General features: G+C 40.7%; 1 protein-coding gene across 6 annotated transcripts in view; it reads right to left on the reverse strand.

Annotated features, from left to right (window-relative positions):
* AP-1gamma (adaptor protein complex 1, gamma subunit) overlaps positions 1-18,474 on the reverse strand; it is a 22,089-nt gene extending 3,615 nt beyond the window's left edge. The window contains exons 1-16 of one of the 6 annotated variants that reach the window (XM_022840823.2): positions 18,022-18,474; positions 14,430-14,561; positions 14,020-14,237; positions 10,846-10,962; positions 8,461-8,706; positions 7,882-8,203; positions 7,353-7,573; positions 6,370-6,477; positions 6,055-6,194; positions 5,549-5,706; positions 4,857-5,074; positions 4,331-4,466; positions 3,980-4,057; positions 3,576-3,801; positions 1,873-2,156; positions 1,457-1,540 (exon numbers count right to left, since the gene is read on the reverse strand). In XM_022840823.2, the coding sequence (XP_022696558.1) occupies positions 1,457-1,540; positions 1,873-2,156; positions 3,576-3,801; positions 3,980-4,057; positions 4,331-4,466; positions 4,857-5,074; positions 5,549-5,706; positions 6,055-6,194; positions 6,370-6,477; positions 7,353-7,573; positions 7,882-8,203; positions 8,461-8,706; positions 10,846-10,962; positions 14,020-14,207 (2,526 nt within the window). In that variant the 5' untranslated portion in view covers positions 14,208-14,237; positions 14,430-14,561; positions 18,022-18,474. Of the gene's footprint in view, positions 1-1,456; positions 1,541-1,872; positions 2,157-3,575; positions 3,802-3,979; positions 4,058-4,330; positions 4,467-4,856; positions 5,075-5,548; positions 5,707-6,054; positions 6,195-6,369; positions 6,478-7,352; positions 7,574-7,881; positions 8,204-8,460; positions 8,707-10,845; positions 10,963-14,019; positions 14,241-14,429; positions 14,728-16,968 lie in introns of those variants that run through there. The other 5 variants (XM_022840821.2, XM_022840822.2, XM_022840819.2 and 2 more) reach the window with 5 other exon arrangements.

An 18,474-nucleotide genomic window follows, 5' to 3' on the forward strand; every position in this document is an offset into this window, starting at 1 on the left:
TATATATATATATATATATATATATTATCTAGCTCTACTCTTACTCATTATACTTTTTCTACTTTTTTCGTGTCTCGGTGTTGGTTCGTTCGTTTGTGGGCTCCAAATTACTTCCTTAAAGTGTTTATATTGGACTGACTCATTTGGGAACGGGATACCGGTGCGTAAGATTGAGCCGATTGGACGAATATTTTTCCCGGAGGGTTCGTTTTTTGCATCCCATAGAGCGTAATGTTGATTTAAGTAAATAGGTTGTTTTTTTGACATTTACTTAGTTGTCTTTGAGAAATGGTGAAAGGCTCTCATAAAAAGTTTTTTGTTTTTCCCAAGTCCTACAAGGCGGGTTCAAAAATTCATTTACAGCAAAATTTTCGATTTTCTCTTTCTTTTTGCAATATCAATTTCGAATATAATTCTATGCGATAAAATACTATTTCAACATTTTTCTTTGACGTCAATTTCGGCGAACTGAATGAAAATACTCCTTATATCTATTATATAATCGATATTTGGGCATGTAAAAAGCCGAAGACTGAAATTAATGTATTTATTGTTTATCTTGTGTGGTACTGGAATAAAAATTTCTCGCATGGAGATCTACCTTAGTACTAACCAAAAGCTTTTGGTGAGATAAACTGAAATGTGATTAATGTTTCAATGCCTTAGTGTTAGTTTTTGGGTCTAAAAATTCGTTTGAATGGTGAAACTTTGCCGTGGCGTTCTACGTAATAAGGGTATTTTTTGCTATCAACTAATAGATCTTAACGAGCTGAGTCAAAATGCTGTACAGGTCCGTATTCCTAAATGGATGCTTAAAGGGCCCGTGGAAGGGCTGAAAAGTCAGATGAAAATAAGTTTATAAAAAAAAAATTTTAATCATAGTTGTTTTTGAACGAATTTTCACTAGGAAGTTAACTAGGTATAACGCAAATCAAGTCCGCTAAAACAGGCAGCTACTAACTGGTAAGGAGTTAGCTAGACAGGGCAACTGTTAGTGTATCTTGTAGCTGGATGCAACATCAATAAATTCAGTTCTAAATTTATCAACGCAAGATAGCCTCGTGGGTCCGACGTAGTATATATATATATATATATATATATACGACCCATCCTCAAGTGGGTCACTCGTGATCTTCTCGTCTGTTTGGCTACAAACCGATGAATGATACCAACCTTTCCAGATAGTAACAAACTACGGTCGTACCATCTGTTCAATCACAAAGCAGCAGCCACAATAGAAAACTTACAGTGCGCTTGACTTTGAACAATTAAAACAGCCTTTGTAGAATGTAACGTTAAAATGTTACATATCGATCTATGTGTACGATCTATAGCTTGTGATGAATGTGCGACTTACAATAAACCTAACCCGCACGCCCCACAAAAGTATTTTACATTTTTCTTATGTGCGCAAGCTGACTATAGTGTAAATGTTCCACGCTTGCAGCAAACCTACCTGGAAAAGTAACTCACTAACGGGTTCCAATCCCCTATTTGTTATGTTTACAATAAAGATCACTGGCTGACCAGGGGGTACGACCTAGATCATAAATTAAGACAAAGAAAAAATAATATAAAGTTAGAACTTTAATTCGTACATAAATTCACTTGTTCCGACCAAATAGATACCTTCATGCAGCTCCTAGAAAAAAAGCAGTGTCTAATGAACTATTCTACATGTTTTGTTGTACCGCACGGGAATATGAATTCGCTGTATGGCATGTGAGATTTAATCAATAATGTTCAAAAAGGCAGAAGGTAAATCTAGCCACTGATTAAATTAAAAGTTCAAAAGTTTGCTTTCCCTAATTATCGTTTTTACCAGACATACTTTCCTAACCAGGTTAATTACCAGCTTATTACCTCACCCACCTGAGGATATTTCATTGTTATATGCAGGTCATCAACGTCGATAGCCGGTATTATTTGCCAGGCATTTTGCTGGCACGTAAGCTCCGTGCTACCTGAAAGTCCCATGGAGTCGAGACTGAGCGAGAGGTTGTTTGCGAGAGCATCATTATTTCCCTGAAGCATAGAATTCCTCTGATTGAGCTTCTTATCTGCTGAAGAGACCAGAATGTCACTTCCCAGGAAGCCGATCGAGTTTGGTATAGACGGCGCTGGTACGACGCCGACTGGAGCAGTTGGCGTGGAACCTTAAACAGAATCAAAACAAAGTCAGTCGAATAATCCATATATTAGGCTGTTACATCCGAATCCAGCAAACTTTGAAACTAAATTAATATTACAGTTGGGCTAGAGTGATGATTTTTAATAGTTGTTAGAGGATTTTTAACTCACTTGTCTTAGCTGTATACAAAGATGTACCTACCATTCACGTCCCCATATATAATTAATTTATCTATGGTTTGTTGAAGTAAATCGATAATGCGATACGCTTGCCCACGAGTTGCCCTTTTTACAGCATACAAATCTCTGCAATTACACGGACTTAAAGCAGGAAAACAGGTGGATTGAGGTCACCGTTGGATGTTCCTTTTCTCAATCTAGGGTTTAATTGAAACATAGCGTTGAGGTCTGGTATTGTTATTAAGTAATCGTACTACGCGCTTTCGATTTCTATGCCAATGATTTAAATTTCTTGAGGGAGTTGATATAGTGGGCGGTGTTGGTTGTTTCATTTTCATTAGTATCTCATATTCATTGCAAGTACTGCCACCACCTTACGTACGAATCTACTCGATACCGTCACCAAACCTAACTTCTCGTGAGGACAACGCCACCATCTCAATTAGTCCCTTTTCGGTCGGTGGTAAAGATCGGATTTTTTGTTGATTAAAATTCCGTGAATTGTACGTGGAGTACACACGATTTTCGCATGAATTTCCAACAAGCCCAAAGTTAACTCATACTAAATTTCTGTTCTAGTATCCGAGTTATAATTTTGCAACACGTCACATGTAAAGCGTCAGTTTTGGCCAACAGATTACACTTCGAGCTCTACTTTCGTGAAAAGTTCCCTCGAGTACAGCAATACGTTCTTCTCATTCGGATCCCGACATCTGCTAATTTTCTTACCGGTCTTCAGCACTCCAGTAATCCCGTTCTCAAAACGTTCACACGACTCAAGTACCGTGCTTCCGCTCAAAAGCTCCTTGCCTAACGTTTTCACCCATCTTTGATGAATTTCCTCAGCGCTAAGATCTTCGGCCAAAAGTTTACTATGGAGCATTGACTTTCAAAACCTGATTTTTTTTCTTCCTAAACTCATTTCTTTTGAAGTAGACCTTAACGGTTTTCATGCAAAAGTTTCTAAATTTCATCTGCACTGGGCACGTAGTTAAAAAGTTATTTAATTTCAAAATTTGCCAGATTCGCTCGTAATAACCAGCTGTATGATGAGATTTCAACACAAACCCATTCAAATTTGTCATACAATTCAAAATTTACATGTTTGTTAAGCTGTTATGAACTCGAAGTTTCTTCGGGCTTTTAGGTCCCCAAAATATTGTACGTACGTCAGAACATGATCCTAACCTTCCACAGCATTACGATCGTGAAACTGCAAACGATTTTATTCCTACTCATTTAATGGAATTTTCCATTTGACTCACCTCCCAGGTCACCGAGGAGGTCAAAAAGCGCAGTATTATTATTTGTACTAGCCGATGAGAGGTTTATGTTATCGACAATAGCTCCAGGAGACGCATTCAACACTTGTGACGTGGGCGGGACACCAATGACTTCATCAGGAACGGCCAAGAAATCGAGCAGATTATCGACTCCGGTATGGCCGTTATTGTTTGTGACATTGGTTGTCACAGTAGGCGATATGTCGACCTAAGAGCAGAAAAAGGTTAACGTGTCACAAATAGGAAATTTATTTTACAGTGTCGAATTGTTGTGCTATTTTGTGTACAGAAGCGTTTCGAATTTGTAAGGCTGATACAAAGGTGAACTAGTTCTACTCAATGCATATTATAATAGTATGCATGACCATATCCGGCATGCAACATACCGAATTAATATTACTAATCGTTGTTGAAACTTCATCTGAGACGGTCTGGTGCTGATGAGACTTAATTGAAGGTTTCATCTGAAAAAAAGGTATGTCGATTAAGAAAATAGTCATACTGCTAGAACGGATCTGATGTAGTTTGTATTTAAGAATTATCATTACGTTGTTTATACGCAATGTTTCAAGTCTTTCCGCTTTACATCCGTGATATAGAAAAACCGTTGCTTACTAAGCCCTTTTTACTACAAGATATCGTTAAAAGGGTAGAAAAAACGAGGACGGAACTTAGAACCATCCCAAAGATGGCCTTACATTCCATCCCACTAAACCTACTTCTATGAATTATCCTACCGTTATCGGGGGCATCCGTTCTAACAAAGCGGGCCGCAGATTGTCGTGCCGCGTAAATAACGCCGCGAACTCTGACGCCCGCTGCTGCAATTCAACATGAACGCTGGACGATAACGAGTCCACAGCGCACTTGATACTGTAAATGTTGAACGCCAATGCGTTGTTAGTTGTCGATAAAGCTATCGGTAAGTAGAAGGATTTTTCAATGCGTAGTGTGTAGTACAGGACGCGAACATCTTGTTACCTGCCGAGTATATCTTTCTAAATTTAATTAGTCGGATGTCACCAATTCACTGGCAAGGATTTTTCTTTGTGGCAACACCAGCAACGGCCTGCTAAAGTGCTGGTTGTCTGCATGACCGCTGTACCAAAGGATGTTATCTGTGTTCTTATGACAACTACTTTCAATTAGAGGTGATTTTATCCAGTAAGTCCATGCTGCACCAGCTCGATTGGTATACATTTCAACCAGCGAACTTTTAAACTTACTGATAGAGTTGGCTGATATGAAACATTGCCGACATACCGATTGGAACTCTCCGACGAAAATCGCACACTGAGTTTTTGGAGCGCAAGCAGCGCATAAGCTCGCGTTGCCACGCTCAGCTGGATGTTGAACAAAAGCCACTGTTCGAAAAAGGCGATTACTCCGGCCTCACCTTCTTTGGCCACATCTCCATTGTCATCGTTATCGCCAGTGGCTAGCAGAAGATCACCAAACTCACCAATAGCCCAACATGCAACCTTGACGCATTTAAAAAGATTCAACACGAGTTAAACATGATAATGGGAGTTTGGAAAAAAATGATTTGCGATGTAGCTAACAAACAACAAACATCTTAGACTGGGCAAGGCTGTGAATGGTTCCGCAATGCGGGATCGCTAGCGCAAGCTGTATCACATCGTGTGGTACACATTTTGACCTTTTTTAGAACGGGCCATTTAAAATAGATATATTCGTGATATTAGAATAGCAGAAACATCGAGGCAGACCAGCTGACTTTTCATTTGAGAACGTTAACACAGTGATGAAGCTATTCATATCTTAGTAATAATGTAAATTCAAAGTAAAGTTCAATTATACGCTTTACGGCATGGAGGTATTTTACGAAAACCGCTTGAATATATAAGCTAATTTCTAGTAGAGGTATATAAACAACACTCAATGAACGAGAAGAAATCTTGGAAAAGATGAAAGTATTTAAACATGGTACCCACTTGACACAACGGTTGGTACGCTGATACCTCACTAGCAGGTTCAATTCCAGACATTTCTTTCCAGAGACGCCGAACAGCAAACGTGTATAGGTTGTTATCTTCACACGCACTTAGAAGTTGAATTAATGAACCGACGACATCATCGTTAACGTAGTTGCCTATATAAAAGGAAACGCAAAATTTAGTCGAGAAGTGAGTCAGAAGTGAGACGTGTGTATTCTATCGTTTATATTGTAAGCGTAAATAAGCATGCTTGTCGTACCTCACTGATACTAAATTTTGCAAGTAGGTATTGATTTGACGATTAAAAAGGCCACATTTTAAGCAGTGTTATCACCGCATTTTCTTGCTGATAAAGTTAATTTTCTTTCTTATAAGTTTCAGTTTCTACTAGGCTCGCATTGAGTATGTGTGATTCCGGTTGCAGCTATCTCCTACCGTTTTACACGCTCGAATTGGAACATGCTAAAGCGTTGTGTTATAATCTAAACAAAAACGCTTCTCACCTGCTAGCGTAAGCGCATTGATCATGGTTTCGACGTGCCACTTTTTTGACGGGGCGTACGTTTCCGTGGCTAGGAATAAGTTACTCGAACAACTCTGTGCGAACTCGGGTTCCGCGCTCTCGAGGAAGATCAACAATTCACTGAAATATTCACAGAAATCGATTTTTCATAATTTGTACGGATTCAGTCTTCGACCGATGAAATCACCAAAAATAACAACTGGCGGATTCTCCAAATTCGTAAAAATACGTAAATTATTGTATTAAAAGCTTAGCGATTCTGTACACAAAAAGGTAAAATTTGTAATGCGTTTACCGAGTCATGAACTCTATATTTTGCGAATTGATTAGTGCAAAACACAACTCCAGGGCTCTTCTTCGAATAGACACGTCGGGGTCTTTTAAGCAGTCGACGATTGTATTTCTGAAAATAGAAGAAAAGAGCAGAAATCTATGTTATGGCCTTACACCACAACTGTAGAAGCTTATTATTATTGCTGTTAGTCTTACTATCGAAAACAATACCAGTACCAAGTATCTGTCGCCGCTCGGCCTTTTTGTCTCATGGTAGTTTTCTTGTTACATTTCTCCCGCGGCCCCTCTCCAGTAGGCTCAGTGCATTGTTCGTCACTTCGCTGCCTATTTTCCTGTTTTAAAAATTCGGTCACATTACTTCATTCATTTTAATAGTTTACTCAGTTACGCTGATTTAGATATTTCAAATATCACACTTAAGCCACTGCAATTAAACCGACCATTGAGCCAGTACCCCTGCGGTAATTCCCCTACCTCGCTGTAAAGCTGACAACGATTTCGAAAACTCCATGTAAACATTAGGCCGCTTGATAATTAAACCAAGTAAGCGTTTTAAAAAGAAATTCAACGGTTTTCTAGTTGAAAGCCCACATTTGGCTTCGCGATGAAACAAAAAACCCAATTTCACACCTGGTTGTTGAAGCTCGGGGAATAAAGCAACCTTTCGATACTTTAGATTTTTAACTGCTGTTGAAATGTGGTTCAATGGTTATCTCCCCAGGCTACATTGGAGCTTAAAGCTTTTGGTACTCTCCAGTTTGAAAAGCACTTTTGAGAAGCGTGTCGATTTTAGCATAGTACTGACTTGTCAGATTAAGCCTACACATAACTTATCAAAAAAATTGTTAAAGCCGTTTTCGCGATCGTCAGCGCACAAACTCCTACTAGTTTATAGTTATTATTGTTACCGAAATGTAGAACTGAGCGAAATGAGTAAATTTAAAAAGAAAGAAATGAGATTATTTTGACAACCAGTGGACGTACCTATGTCTTTGTACCGCCTGATAGTCAGCCTTTACTGTTCGGTAGAGTGTAGTTAATGCAACGTAACGAATATTTTTGTCAGTGTTCAATAAAAACCGTCCGAGGATGTTAACACCCAATACACGAAGTCCCGACTCTGAGCGGATATCCATAATAGTTAACACCGATTCGTAGAGGATTGCATTGCCAACATTTTTTGCCGTCTCCGTATTTGTTGCCACCTGTGAATAATATGAGTTTTGGTTGTATTTGTTTTTTTTATTATCATCTTTTCTCTAAACCGTAACTTCATTGAATTTCGTTATTAGATAGTAAGTAATGCAAAATGTCAATCGACGTAGTGGATCACAAATGAAGAACAGAGTTACAATGGCTAACCTACTTCAGTATGTTTGACCCACATTTATACTTTACACAAATCTTTCAGAAATGTAGCTTGCGGCAGTCTCCTCAAAGAGCGTACGTCTCAGACCACTTATTTCTGATAGGAAACTTACGAGATCGAACAAAACATTGTAAGGGCTCCTACCTGTGCAAGTATGTCGTTCATGGCTTCCGAACATTCGCTATCATTCCTACCAAGCAGGCGGAGTAACCGAAGAATTTTGATCTGTAGAAAAGGGTCAGATACGCCACAGACGTCGTGTTCTGGCGAGTACCCAGACAAAATGAGATTTTTGAGCACGCGAACCAGTTGCGGCACAGATTTGCGGAAGTAACCTAACGTGTCTGGTGATCGTTCACACATTTCGTGAACCAGCACAACTGCAGTGATTAGCACACCGTGATTTTTCTCTGACAGTAGAGAACGTGTGGCTGGTATAAACATTTCCATTAATTCTGGCACTCGTCTAAAAAAGATCATAACAGGCACAGAAGCGTATGAAGTTCAAAATCAGAAACAAAATATGGGTGAAATTGCCCGATTTTTGCACAAATGTCAATTAGTCCGGTGGAAACATAACTTCATCTTAAACACGTTGCGAGTACGTAAAATAATAACAGTAGTAGTACTAAAAGTAGGACGGTGCGAGGGTTGTACAAATTATATGTAGAAGCTCTCAAATTATTCAGTATAATACTGAGAATCAGCTATTCGCAGCCTTACCTTATAATGCGAAAAGCTGCCAGGGCGGCTTTTTTTTTGATGTAGGGGTTTGAAGAGGTCTTGAGAAGACGCTCCACTTCACCTGCCAGATCTCTAGACATTTCGGGACTACATATAGCCGCCAGTGTGCACAACGCTAAACCAACGATGAACTGTGTCTGCGAGTTAAGGTCGTTCTTGAGCGAATTTGTCACGAGCAAGTGGACGTCTTGTCGTTCGTCAAGTAAAAGCATCGCACCTAAGTATCTAATATACACATAGGAGAGGAAACAGTTCCAGTATTTAATAGGGACTCGGTGTACACGTTTGCAGTTTATCCAAATGCCACAATATATATATATATGCTGACACAATTCTTCATATTTCCAACACTGGTAAAATAATCATTAGCAAATTATCCAAGTTAATAGTTGTACAGCGTCGTATATTGTTCGGTAGAGACTTAAATTTATTTATTTTTTTTTATATTTATTTTAAATGTATTATCTATATCAAAATTACATACCTATGAACCGGGCATCGCTGAAACATCTAAAGCGTATGATCATAAGTTCTACGTGTGACATCACGTTACGGAGGTAGTTTCTGTTCATTATTATTATATACATGGTATATATATATATATATATAGCTTTCTTAAAACATTCGCCCAATGAATGTATCCATTTCTGCACACGAAAGCAATAATATCAGATCTGTGAGTATATTGTGTAGAACGACGCGAGGAAAAGCGGCTAATTTTCAATTCGTTTTCATCAGGAGGGTCCGACTAAACCTTCTGATGCCATCTCTTAGAGGCTCGGGACGTCGATTTCGAAGCGTTTGCATTGTTGACCGAATGAATAGTTAAGTTGGCCGAACAACAATTAATTAAATTAAAGGACACGCGAGACTATATTGTAGGTTGCTGCTTTTGAGGACCGCATTGTTGCACGTGGCGTTTCAACAGAGTGAAGTAGATGGAAATTCAGTATAAGTATGGCCTGTATGGTTCCGTCCATATTGAGGATGTTTGCTGCTTAGTTAAGACTGCTAACACAGCCGCTTACTAAGAATCTATGCCATGAGTTAGAATATGGGAGACACACAATATAGCTACCTTACAAAGGAATAGAGTATACATGGCGTGAACGACGATAAATTTGACGTAGAAACTACGAAATGGACCAGAAAGACACCACCTGACAGCCATTCGACGTATGCCATAGAAACATAGCTTACAATCGCACTTTCGTCAGCGAAATGTGAAACGAACGGTTTGCCCTAGCTATGATGGTTGCTCACAAGCATCAGTTCTCCTCTAAATAATCCGTTCCACAAAATACGATGGCCGTAATACGAACACATTGTCCGTTACAAGCAGGCTTATTTTTATTTGCTAACAATTTTCATTTCGGACGAACAATGCTCACAAAAAAAAAAAGAAAAGTCGCTCAATGAAAAAGTTGTGGATAGCAAAAAAACTACTAAATTCAGGCGCGCATTTTTTTCGTTATTGCTGGCTTGTTAGCCTGTGAACTGTCTGCGTAAAAATACTGAACATCCAACGCAGAAAACATTGCCCGTTCTGATACCGTTTACGGAATGCAATTAATCCAATTATATTATAGATGATGCAAGTGTTTCGACAAGAATTTTGACGTATATAATATCATGGCGGTTCCTCACTTTAAGGATCGGAGTAATCATTTGCGCAGAAACGAACGACACAATGTCGCGAATAAGGCTCTATAGATGACAGTATCGGGGCTTATGTGATCTGTGAAGCAAACTACCATATAACACGTAAACGACAGGAAAGTTAAAAAAGAATAAGTTCTGTTAACTTTTAATTACTAATAATAATAATGCGGGGACTTACGTTGTACCACACTAGATCAATATGGCAAGTATCGATCTGCCCTAAAGTCGTATTCGGGAGTAAATATCAAGACCTAACTAAAGGACGAAGCTAGCTACCGAGCAGGATTGATCCGAAGCAACAATATTATACGAGAGTAGTTTAGAACCTGCTCTCGTGTAACGTGCTTTATTTATTACAGGTAATCCATTTATAACAATAGTTAAATTTTATGGTTTCCTTTACCTTGTAGGATCCATGTTTGCTGCCGGTTTGTAGCAAATTCATATTGATGATAATACCTACTAAGTTATCAGAGTCTGTTCCATCCAAATTTACAATAGGCGCAACGATTGCTTAAAGATTAGAATGCAAAAATAAGTAGCAATCCTTGTAATTAGGTTTCATATGATAAGCCAACACTTTTGCGTTTAACTGCTGACAATACCACGTGCGTTTGTTTCAGTCAAACTTATGTCACAGGATGGGGTATCCGTACGTATTTTCATTAACGTAAGAGATGAAACGTTTAACGTCATAGTTACCCGATGCGTTTGTCGGTGAATCGTTGTGATGCAATTAGTTTCAGACATTCGAGCTGTCCAAAATGGGCTGGATAGCCCAGCATATGAATGTATAAGAGCTTAGCGACGTTACGACACCTAAAACACAAAGAGAATAACATATTAATAGATTTTACAGAATAGCTTATAGGAAGCGCATTCAATTCCTTTTCATTATATTGATTTTCAATTCAGCCAGTAAATATGAAATATGTCAGGATGGAAACGTGACACTAAATACTAGTTATACAGAGCAGGGTACCGAAACTGGGACAAAGTTTAACGAACTGTTTTTGTCGTAGTGGGCATGCATTTACCCGCTACCCCTGGCGTAAAACGAAAGCCGGTTGCTTCAAAGACGACAAGCTGGTCAGGGCGAACAACAGTGCGTCATTTTCGAAGCTTGAGTAAGGATTGGTTATTATTTAATTTCTAAGCGCTGGACGAAGCGTCCCCCAAGATTATAAACTTGGTGAATCACTCGAAATTGACGATGTGCCGCCTCGCAAAAAATAATGCGCTTACAAAAAAAAGTGGAAGCAGACGCAAGCACGGACCAATAGGAAATCGCTGCTGTTCAAAAATGCATTTCTAATGATTCTCCTATTTCGATGAAGATGTGAGTAAAGAAATTTTCCGTCAGTAAGCGTACGCTATCACGGATTGTTCACGAAGATTTCAGGTATATTTCACATATCATAAAAGTCAGATAGATGCTTTCTGAAGACAATAAAGCTAAGAAAATAGACCGAAGCTCAAAAGTAATGTAGGAGACTATTTCATTTTTTTACACGACGAGAATTTTATCCTCGATGCAAAAATGAACTACAAAAATTACCACTTTCTGGCCCACAGTTCAGAAGATCTGCATATTGTGAGCAGAAGCGTTCACAGAATTACAGACCGAATATTTAAAGCAACCCAGTGGCTAGTTCAGAACTCAACTTGAAGTTATAATCGCGACGAATAGTGGTTACATTGAATAGAGATTACTGTCAGAAATAATACTTATAGTATATACGGAAGATTTCACTGCAATGTCTGTTTTTATTTAGATGCAATTTTAAACATAGAGCAGAAGAGGAAGGACTGTTTTGAGCCAGCCATTTTGAAAAGAAGCCGGGGATCGGATTTATTTCAAAAGTGGCTCTGAAATCAATCAAGTTATACATATCATTAGAATTATTACATTTATAAAGTCCCGTTATTATATAACATTGTTCATATATAACTGAAAACTTCGACCAAACAAAAGGACGACCACGTGGTTTTTCGTCTTTCCCATTTACTCTACCGTACTGTAGTTTGAAACTGTAGTTCAGAAAAGTGACCACCGCAGCTCGATCTTTCTATTCTAGGCCTATTTCTTATACCAGGCTGCCCGTGCGCAAACCATTACGACATACTAAGCATGCAATATTGATGATTGTAGTTAAAAAGAAGGAAGCGCTTACGAGGAGAGACTAAAGACTTTGAAGGCATAAACTTTAAGCAGAGATTTTTGCTTATCGAAAACCGTGATGGAACCACGCGCGTTTAAACAGCGTATATTGAGTCACATTTCCTTTACCTGTTAATGGGTAGAAAGGCCGAACTACGTTTACTGTGAGCAGACTAAAACGGTTTCTAAGCTGCTTGAGATGAGTTTGCATTAAAGTCTCTAAAGGAGTATACTAGTTCGACAACCTGTGCATATGGTGGATATGCTTCTAATACCAATTAAGTTACCATAACTACAGTTCAAATAAAAGCATACGTATTAGTTCCAGTTGTTTAAGAGAGAAGATAGTGCTGTCTCTTCGAATTACATATCATACTGGTATAAATAATAATACATGCAAGTACTAAATTGTCTAATAATTTTCTAGAAATCTTCGATTCCGAGAAACGACACATAGTGACACTAAAAGCGTCCCCGTATGGTTCTTTCCAAACAGTTACTTCAAAGCCGACAGCTACAGTATTGAGTGCCAATAACACGATCTCGATTTTATTGAAAGTTACTCATCGTTTTGAGTTTCAGGCACCAAAGAACGCTTTTATATTTCGACGAGAACGGTCTGTATGGCTACTTAAGCTTCAGTTTTTTCTCCGTCTTATATGAGCGACTACGTAAAACTGTTTAATGAGCAGAAATGAACCTTTACAGAACGACCCGCTAGTCATTTGTGCCCGTTCAAAATCTCCGGTACCCCGGTCAACAGATACCTATAACACCATTGGAAGTTCAGCTGCAGGTAGTAATGATGACTAATCGACATTACGTCGAACCCAAGAGTCGAGTGTACCGCCACGACACACGACGCTTTAAACGTGGTTAGACAAAACGTTTTTATAATACTGAACTTGATACCAACAGCATGGCAATTATCACCTCCGTAGATGGAGCAAGCATGAAAAGAACACGTTGAATGGGTTCTTATGGAGCCTGAATAAGTCAATAAGAACTTGTTCTCGGCACGGACAAGTTGTCAATAGTGAAAACGGTCACAAATAACAGCATTATCCTCTGATTATCATTGTTGAAATACATCAAAAAATTGCCTCTACGGGGCGACACAAGATTAGAATTAAAGGTAGCTTTCTGTAATAGCAATGATCTTCCGTGCCGTTACGGAATATTTAGGATGGTAAGGGCCAGTGCAGCTTCAACTACGAAATGGATTTCAATGCAATCATTTAGGAACATCTTACTGGTCGCACATTACTCAACCGAGTATACATAGGCAGCGACACACAGGAATAGAGCCACGTTTCTAATCTCCCATAGCTCTTATGAACTTATCATCAGCTAATGTACCTAAATTGTGTAAAAGGGCCTTGAGTTAGCGTCCAATATATTCGCGGTCGAGAACCGATAGAATTTCCCTGACGGTACGAATGTGACATCGTCCTTCCAAACGAAACGTTTATTAATGAGATAGGGAAAAGTTAGTCGCAACTTGATAATACTACGGTAATGCATGCATTTCTACTAACAACTAGTTGTGTAACAGCATTTAGGAAATTTCATGTTATTTATAGCTTAGACTAACTTAAAACTAGCACATAAAGTTGGCTGCTAGTGGTTAGCTAATGAAAATTCGATTTCGCTAACATGCCAACAAGTTATCTACACTTATATATCCTATTATTCAGGCTGATAGTTGTACTGACCGCCACAAGCTGTCATCCTCTCGAAATGTGCTTCGGATGTACGCGCACTCCTTCTGTACTACGGCCCGTTCATCTGCCGCAGTCCGGGCTGCTCGAATCTGTCGAATTAGGTCGCGGAGCCGCATGGGACTCTGCATCGATTGTGTGATACGATTCACGCCTGACAAAATTGTCTGCTGAAGATCCATCTTGCTTTTCCAGCGTCTACTGTTTTTGCTCTGCTAGAATAATAGTATCCCAATAATAATCGTGGACACTTTAGCTAGTCATTTCTTCACCTGGGCAGATTAGAAACGCCTTAATCTGCACGTTGGCAGTTCTCGTGATGACTGCTACTACTTTGATTGTTTTTGCTAAAGAAATATATGTTCGTATAGCACGCTAAAATAAGCCACCGTGACGACACTTACAAGACACTGCTGTTGGGAGTCCTGAGATCGCTGACAACATGTCACTCGCTGTGAGCAGCTTCTACAGCTTTTACTGTTATACTGTGTGTGTATACGCCGAATCAAATTTTTCCATCATCATTGCTACTACGACTGAAACGAGACAACAGTATGTCAATGGCTATAAACGTCGAGTTCTGTGCACATCGACCAATTCGAAACTGCTACAATAGACCTTTTCGCAAACGTGCCGCTGAGAACGTCGCTGACCATCGACTTTCTTGGACGTATTGTCCCATGCGCTATTTGAACCACTCTCTAGCTACGGTAGCCGAAACGAGGAAGTGGCTCAAATGATCCTGATAAAATCGCTACCGTCGCTGGATTGTCGGCGGTCGACAGTAAAGTTAGTCGTTAGCTAAGTCGATCGATCTACCAACTGTCTATCTGTCCTGCTCCGTTTACTAACGCTGGCCATCGACACTCCGATGCCCACCGCGTAGTTAGATTTTAGCCCTGAGCTATGATGATGATGGGACGTATGAAGTGTCGATGCGCTGCTGCTAACAACCACCGGGAGGTTCCCGCAGTTTCAGCAGGAACAGCTAGCAAATTTATTCCGAGATGGCTCTGCAAATGGGAATCATTTCGGACAAGAACGCCATATGGACACATATGTTGCTCTCCGCGATGCGTTTATAATTGCTTGTGTACACTAATTTTCTCTCTGTTTTCATCTACCACACAGATTAGGAATGTGGCTAGCAATTGAAAAATCCATGGTGTACAAATAGGAAAAAGATCTCCCTAGTTTATGAGACGGAATAGTTGCCACGCTTCTTCGACGTACAGTAAACTGTAACACCTAAAGCACGAAGGAATATTCGACCCTTCTGGCTTTATTATTCTACTGTTGTTATTGAACAAACGGATTGCAGAAATAGTGCATGGTTATAATTTAAACTAAGTGCTTGCTACCACGATCAACAGCAAGGGATCGTCCAGCTCTTAGCTTGAAGTTCCTAGCACAGTTTCTCAGCCCTCCCAGCTGATTTACACAAGAAGCTAATTGGATCGAGTTAAGAAGTGACACGACGACCAACCTGCTCGGTTTCGGACGGTTGCTAATATGTCATGTGTTTTTGGTCGCCGTAACCCGGCACGGTAGAACTAGTACGACATCGACTGCTATGATGGCATACTGACCAAAATCGTGAGTGGACTGCGGCCGTAATCCTGCAGTGGCTTCTACTGCATATGTATGTATTTGCCATCGTCTGACCAGCGTAAATGTGAGTGTTCAAGAAGTGCAAGTTGAGCAGATTTGTTCAGATTTGTCTAGAAAACAATCCTGTTGTTAGCAGAACAACGAGCCCACCAGTCAATCGCTAAATTCTCGATTATTCCTCCATATTCTTTACGTTACAGTTTACTGTACGCGGAACAAACGTGGCTATTGTTTGATCTGATAAACTATCTATCGAACAGCTACGATGGCGTCATGGGAGTTTGTATACCATGGATTCTCCAGCTGCTAGCCACTACCTTAACCTGTATGGTATACCAAAACAGATGTCTCTTGTTGGACCAAAGAACATCAATGTGCGGAATGCAGCATAGTTGTCCATATGGGGTTATTGTCTCGAACGGTTCCCGTTTTCGGGACCGTCTCTCTAGTTGAGTGTTATATATCGGAATAAACTTGCCCACTGTTTCTGCTAAAACTACATGAAGCTCCTGGTGGTTGTTAGCAACAAAAGCAGCAGCGCATCCACTATTCCGATCACCACAGCCCAGGGCCAAGATCTAAACACGCGGTGGACACCTGAGTGTCCGTGGCCAGCATCAGCGGGCAGACAGACAACTGGTGAATCGATCAACTTAGCTTGCGAACAATTTCACTGACAATCGAGCCACCGTAGCGATTTTATCAGGTTCACTTCGGAAGCCACAGCAAGATAGTGGCTCGAACACACATAGCGCACAATAATACGTCCGAGAAAGTGGATGATCAAACTGTTAGCAACGTTCTCAACGGCAGCTTTACCAGAAGATCTATTGCAGTACTTTCGTATTAGCCGACATGCGCGGAGCTCAACGGTTTTGTTTCGTTATTATTATTAAAGTACTGTAACCTTAAAACATCACCAGATTTAACTGCTCCTCATAGACTATGGGCCGACTACACAGAAGACCAGATTTAAAACGAGCTTTCTATAATAGCGATGGTCGTCCATGGCATTGAAAAACTTCCGCAATGGTAGCGGTAGGTGCGACTTTAAGCACGGTGTGGATCGAACAATTGCCACGTTTGTTCCGCGTACAGTAAACTGTAACGTAAAGAATATGAAGGAATAATCGAGCATTTACCGATAGACTGATGGCCTTATTGTTCTGCTAACAACAAGATTGTTTTTTAGACAAATCTGAACAAATCTGCTCAACTTGAATAACGTATCGTATGATTCCTATTTATTGTGTTGAACACTTGCATTTACGATTGCAAATACACACGTATACAGTAGAAACCACTACAGGATTGCGGCCGCACTCCACTTACGGCTTTGGTCAGTATGCCATAATAGTAGTCGATGTCGTATTAGTTCTACCGCGCCGGGTTACGGTTAGCGACGACCAAAAACATATGACATATTAGCGACTGTCCCAAACTGAGTCGCTTGGCAGTCATCTCACTTCTTGACTCGATCCAATTAGCTTCTTGTGTAAATCAGGTGAGACGGTACGGACGGGAGCTGCACTAAATCATTATTCCTGTTCGCTAATGGTTCTACAAAAGGTACCCGAAAGGTCGGTGAACACGTCACCCCTACCGAGTACTGGGGTCCTGCCGCCAACGTTTGCTACTCTGACACTAATAGATATCACTTCCGCCCTCGTCCACCCGCTTTATCTCCATTCTAAAAGCAGCTTTCGGCGGTGGCCGAACTTCTCGATCATTTCAAAGTCGCCACTTTGTTACTGTCGCCACTCGAATCACGCCACTAACTTTAGAAAATTTCCGCAAACAAACCGTCACGACAATTCGCTATTGCTGTTCACCTGCTTAAGGGCAATTCATTTCGCCGGTTCCTTCAGATTAGGGGGGTTAAGCTGGGCTAGAGGCAACGTTCCCTTTAATGTTGTTCTCTCATCAGAGACAAGCGACAAACGAAGACGACGACAAGTCAAAAGCGAAACCGTCACATACACATGACGGTCCTTCGATGCAGCAAAATCCAACTATCCACTAGTTTCTGCTCGGTGACGTCCTGACGTCGAGGCACAGCGACCAAGACCACTATACGGCCACACGAATACAATACAGACTTGTTCTAGAATAGCGACAGAACACCCAGGGGTCTTCTCGTCGGCCGCTTCACTAATTTTTATCCAGAATATGACTGCTCCGGAGTGACGGTGCTTGTCTGTTTGGTCACCAGTTCTATCGGAAACACTGCAGCCCAATCGCTCACTCCAGACACGAGCGATTTACTCCGTCGACGATCAGGCAACTGGTCTTCCCCTAAACAACAAGTAACAATAGTGTTGATGCTCACTACGAAACCCACTGTCAACTGTGTGTACTTCAGCGCCGTCCCCTGGTAGTTAGTACCTCTCGTCGTAGTGGTTTTGCTGCGCCCACGGCAAACGGCGCTGGTTCAATGGCTGGCTGATTTGCAGACGGACACAACCTATAGCAGACTACCTCCCTACGACCGGAGACGGACCGCTGGGACAGAGCCGTAGCAGCAGTTGCGATAGCCTAAGAAGCCGGGGCACAGGAATATCAGCAGGCCTGCATCAGAAACCTGCCAACTTTCACCGCTAAAAGGTGAACGGTTTGTTTAGGCTGGGTGATGTCGGACTCGATAGCGCTAAGAGGGCCTGCCGGGTGATGTGGGCTGGTTGAACGGCGTGTGAAGTGGCTTAAGGTGATCGACTGTAGAACTAAGGGACGGATGATGATGATCCGCGCTGGGAGCGCGATCGGTGGGGGTGGCGCGTAGATTTGGAATAATGAGCGCGGGTAAACAGGCAGCGGTAAGCAAAAATATGAAAAAAATGG

This window comes from Varroa jacobsoni, unplaced genomic scaffold (assembly GCF_002532875.2).
Source record: "Varroa jacobsoni isolate VJ856 unplaced genomic scaffold, vjacob_1.0 scaffold_888, whole genome shotgun sequence".
NCBI lineage: Eukaryota > Metazoa > Arthropoda > Arachnida > Mesostigmata > Varroidae > Varroa > Varroa jacobsoni.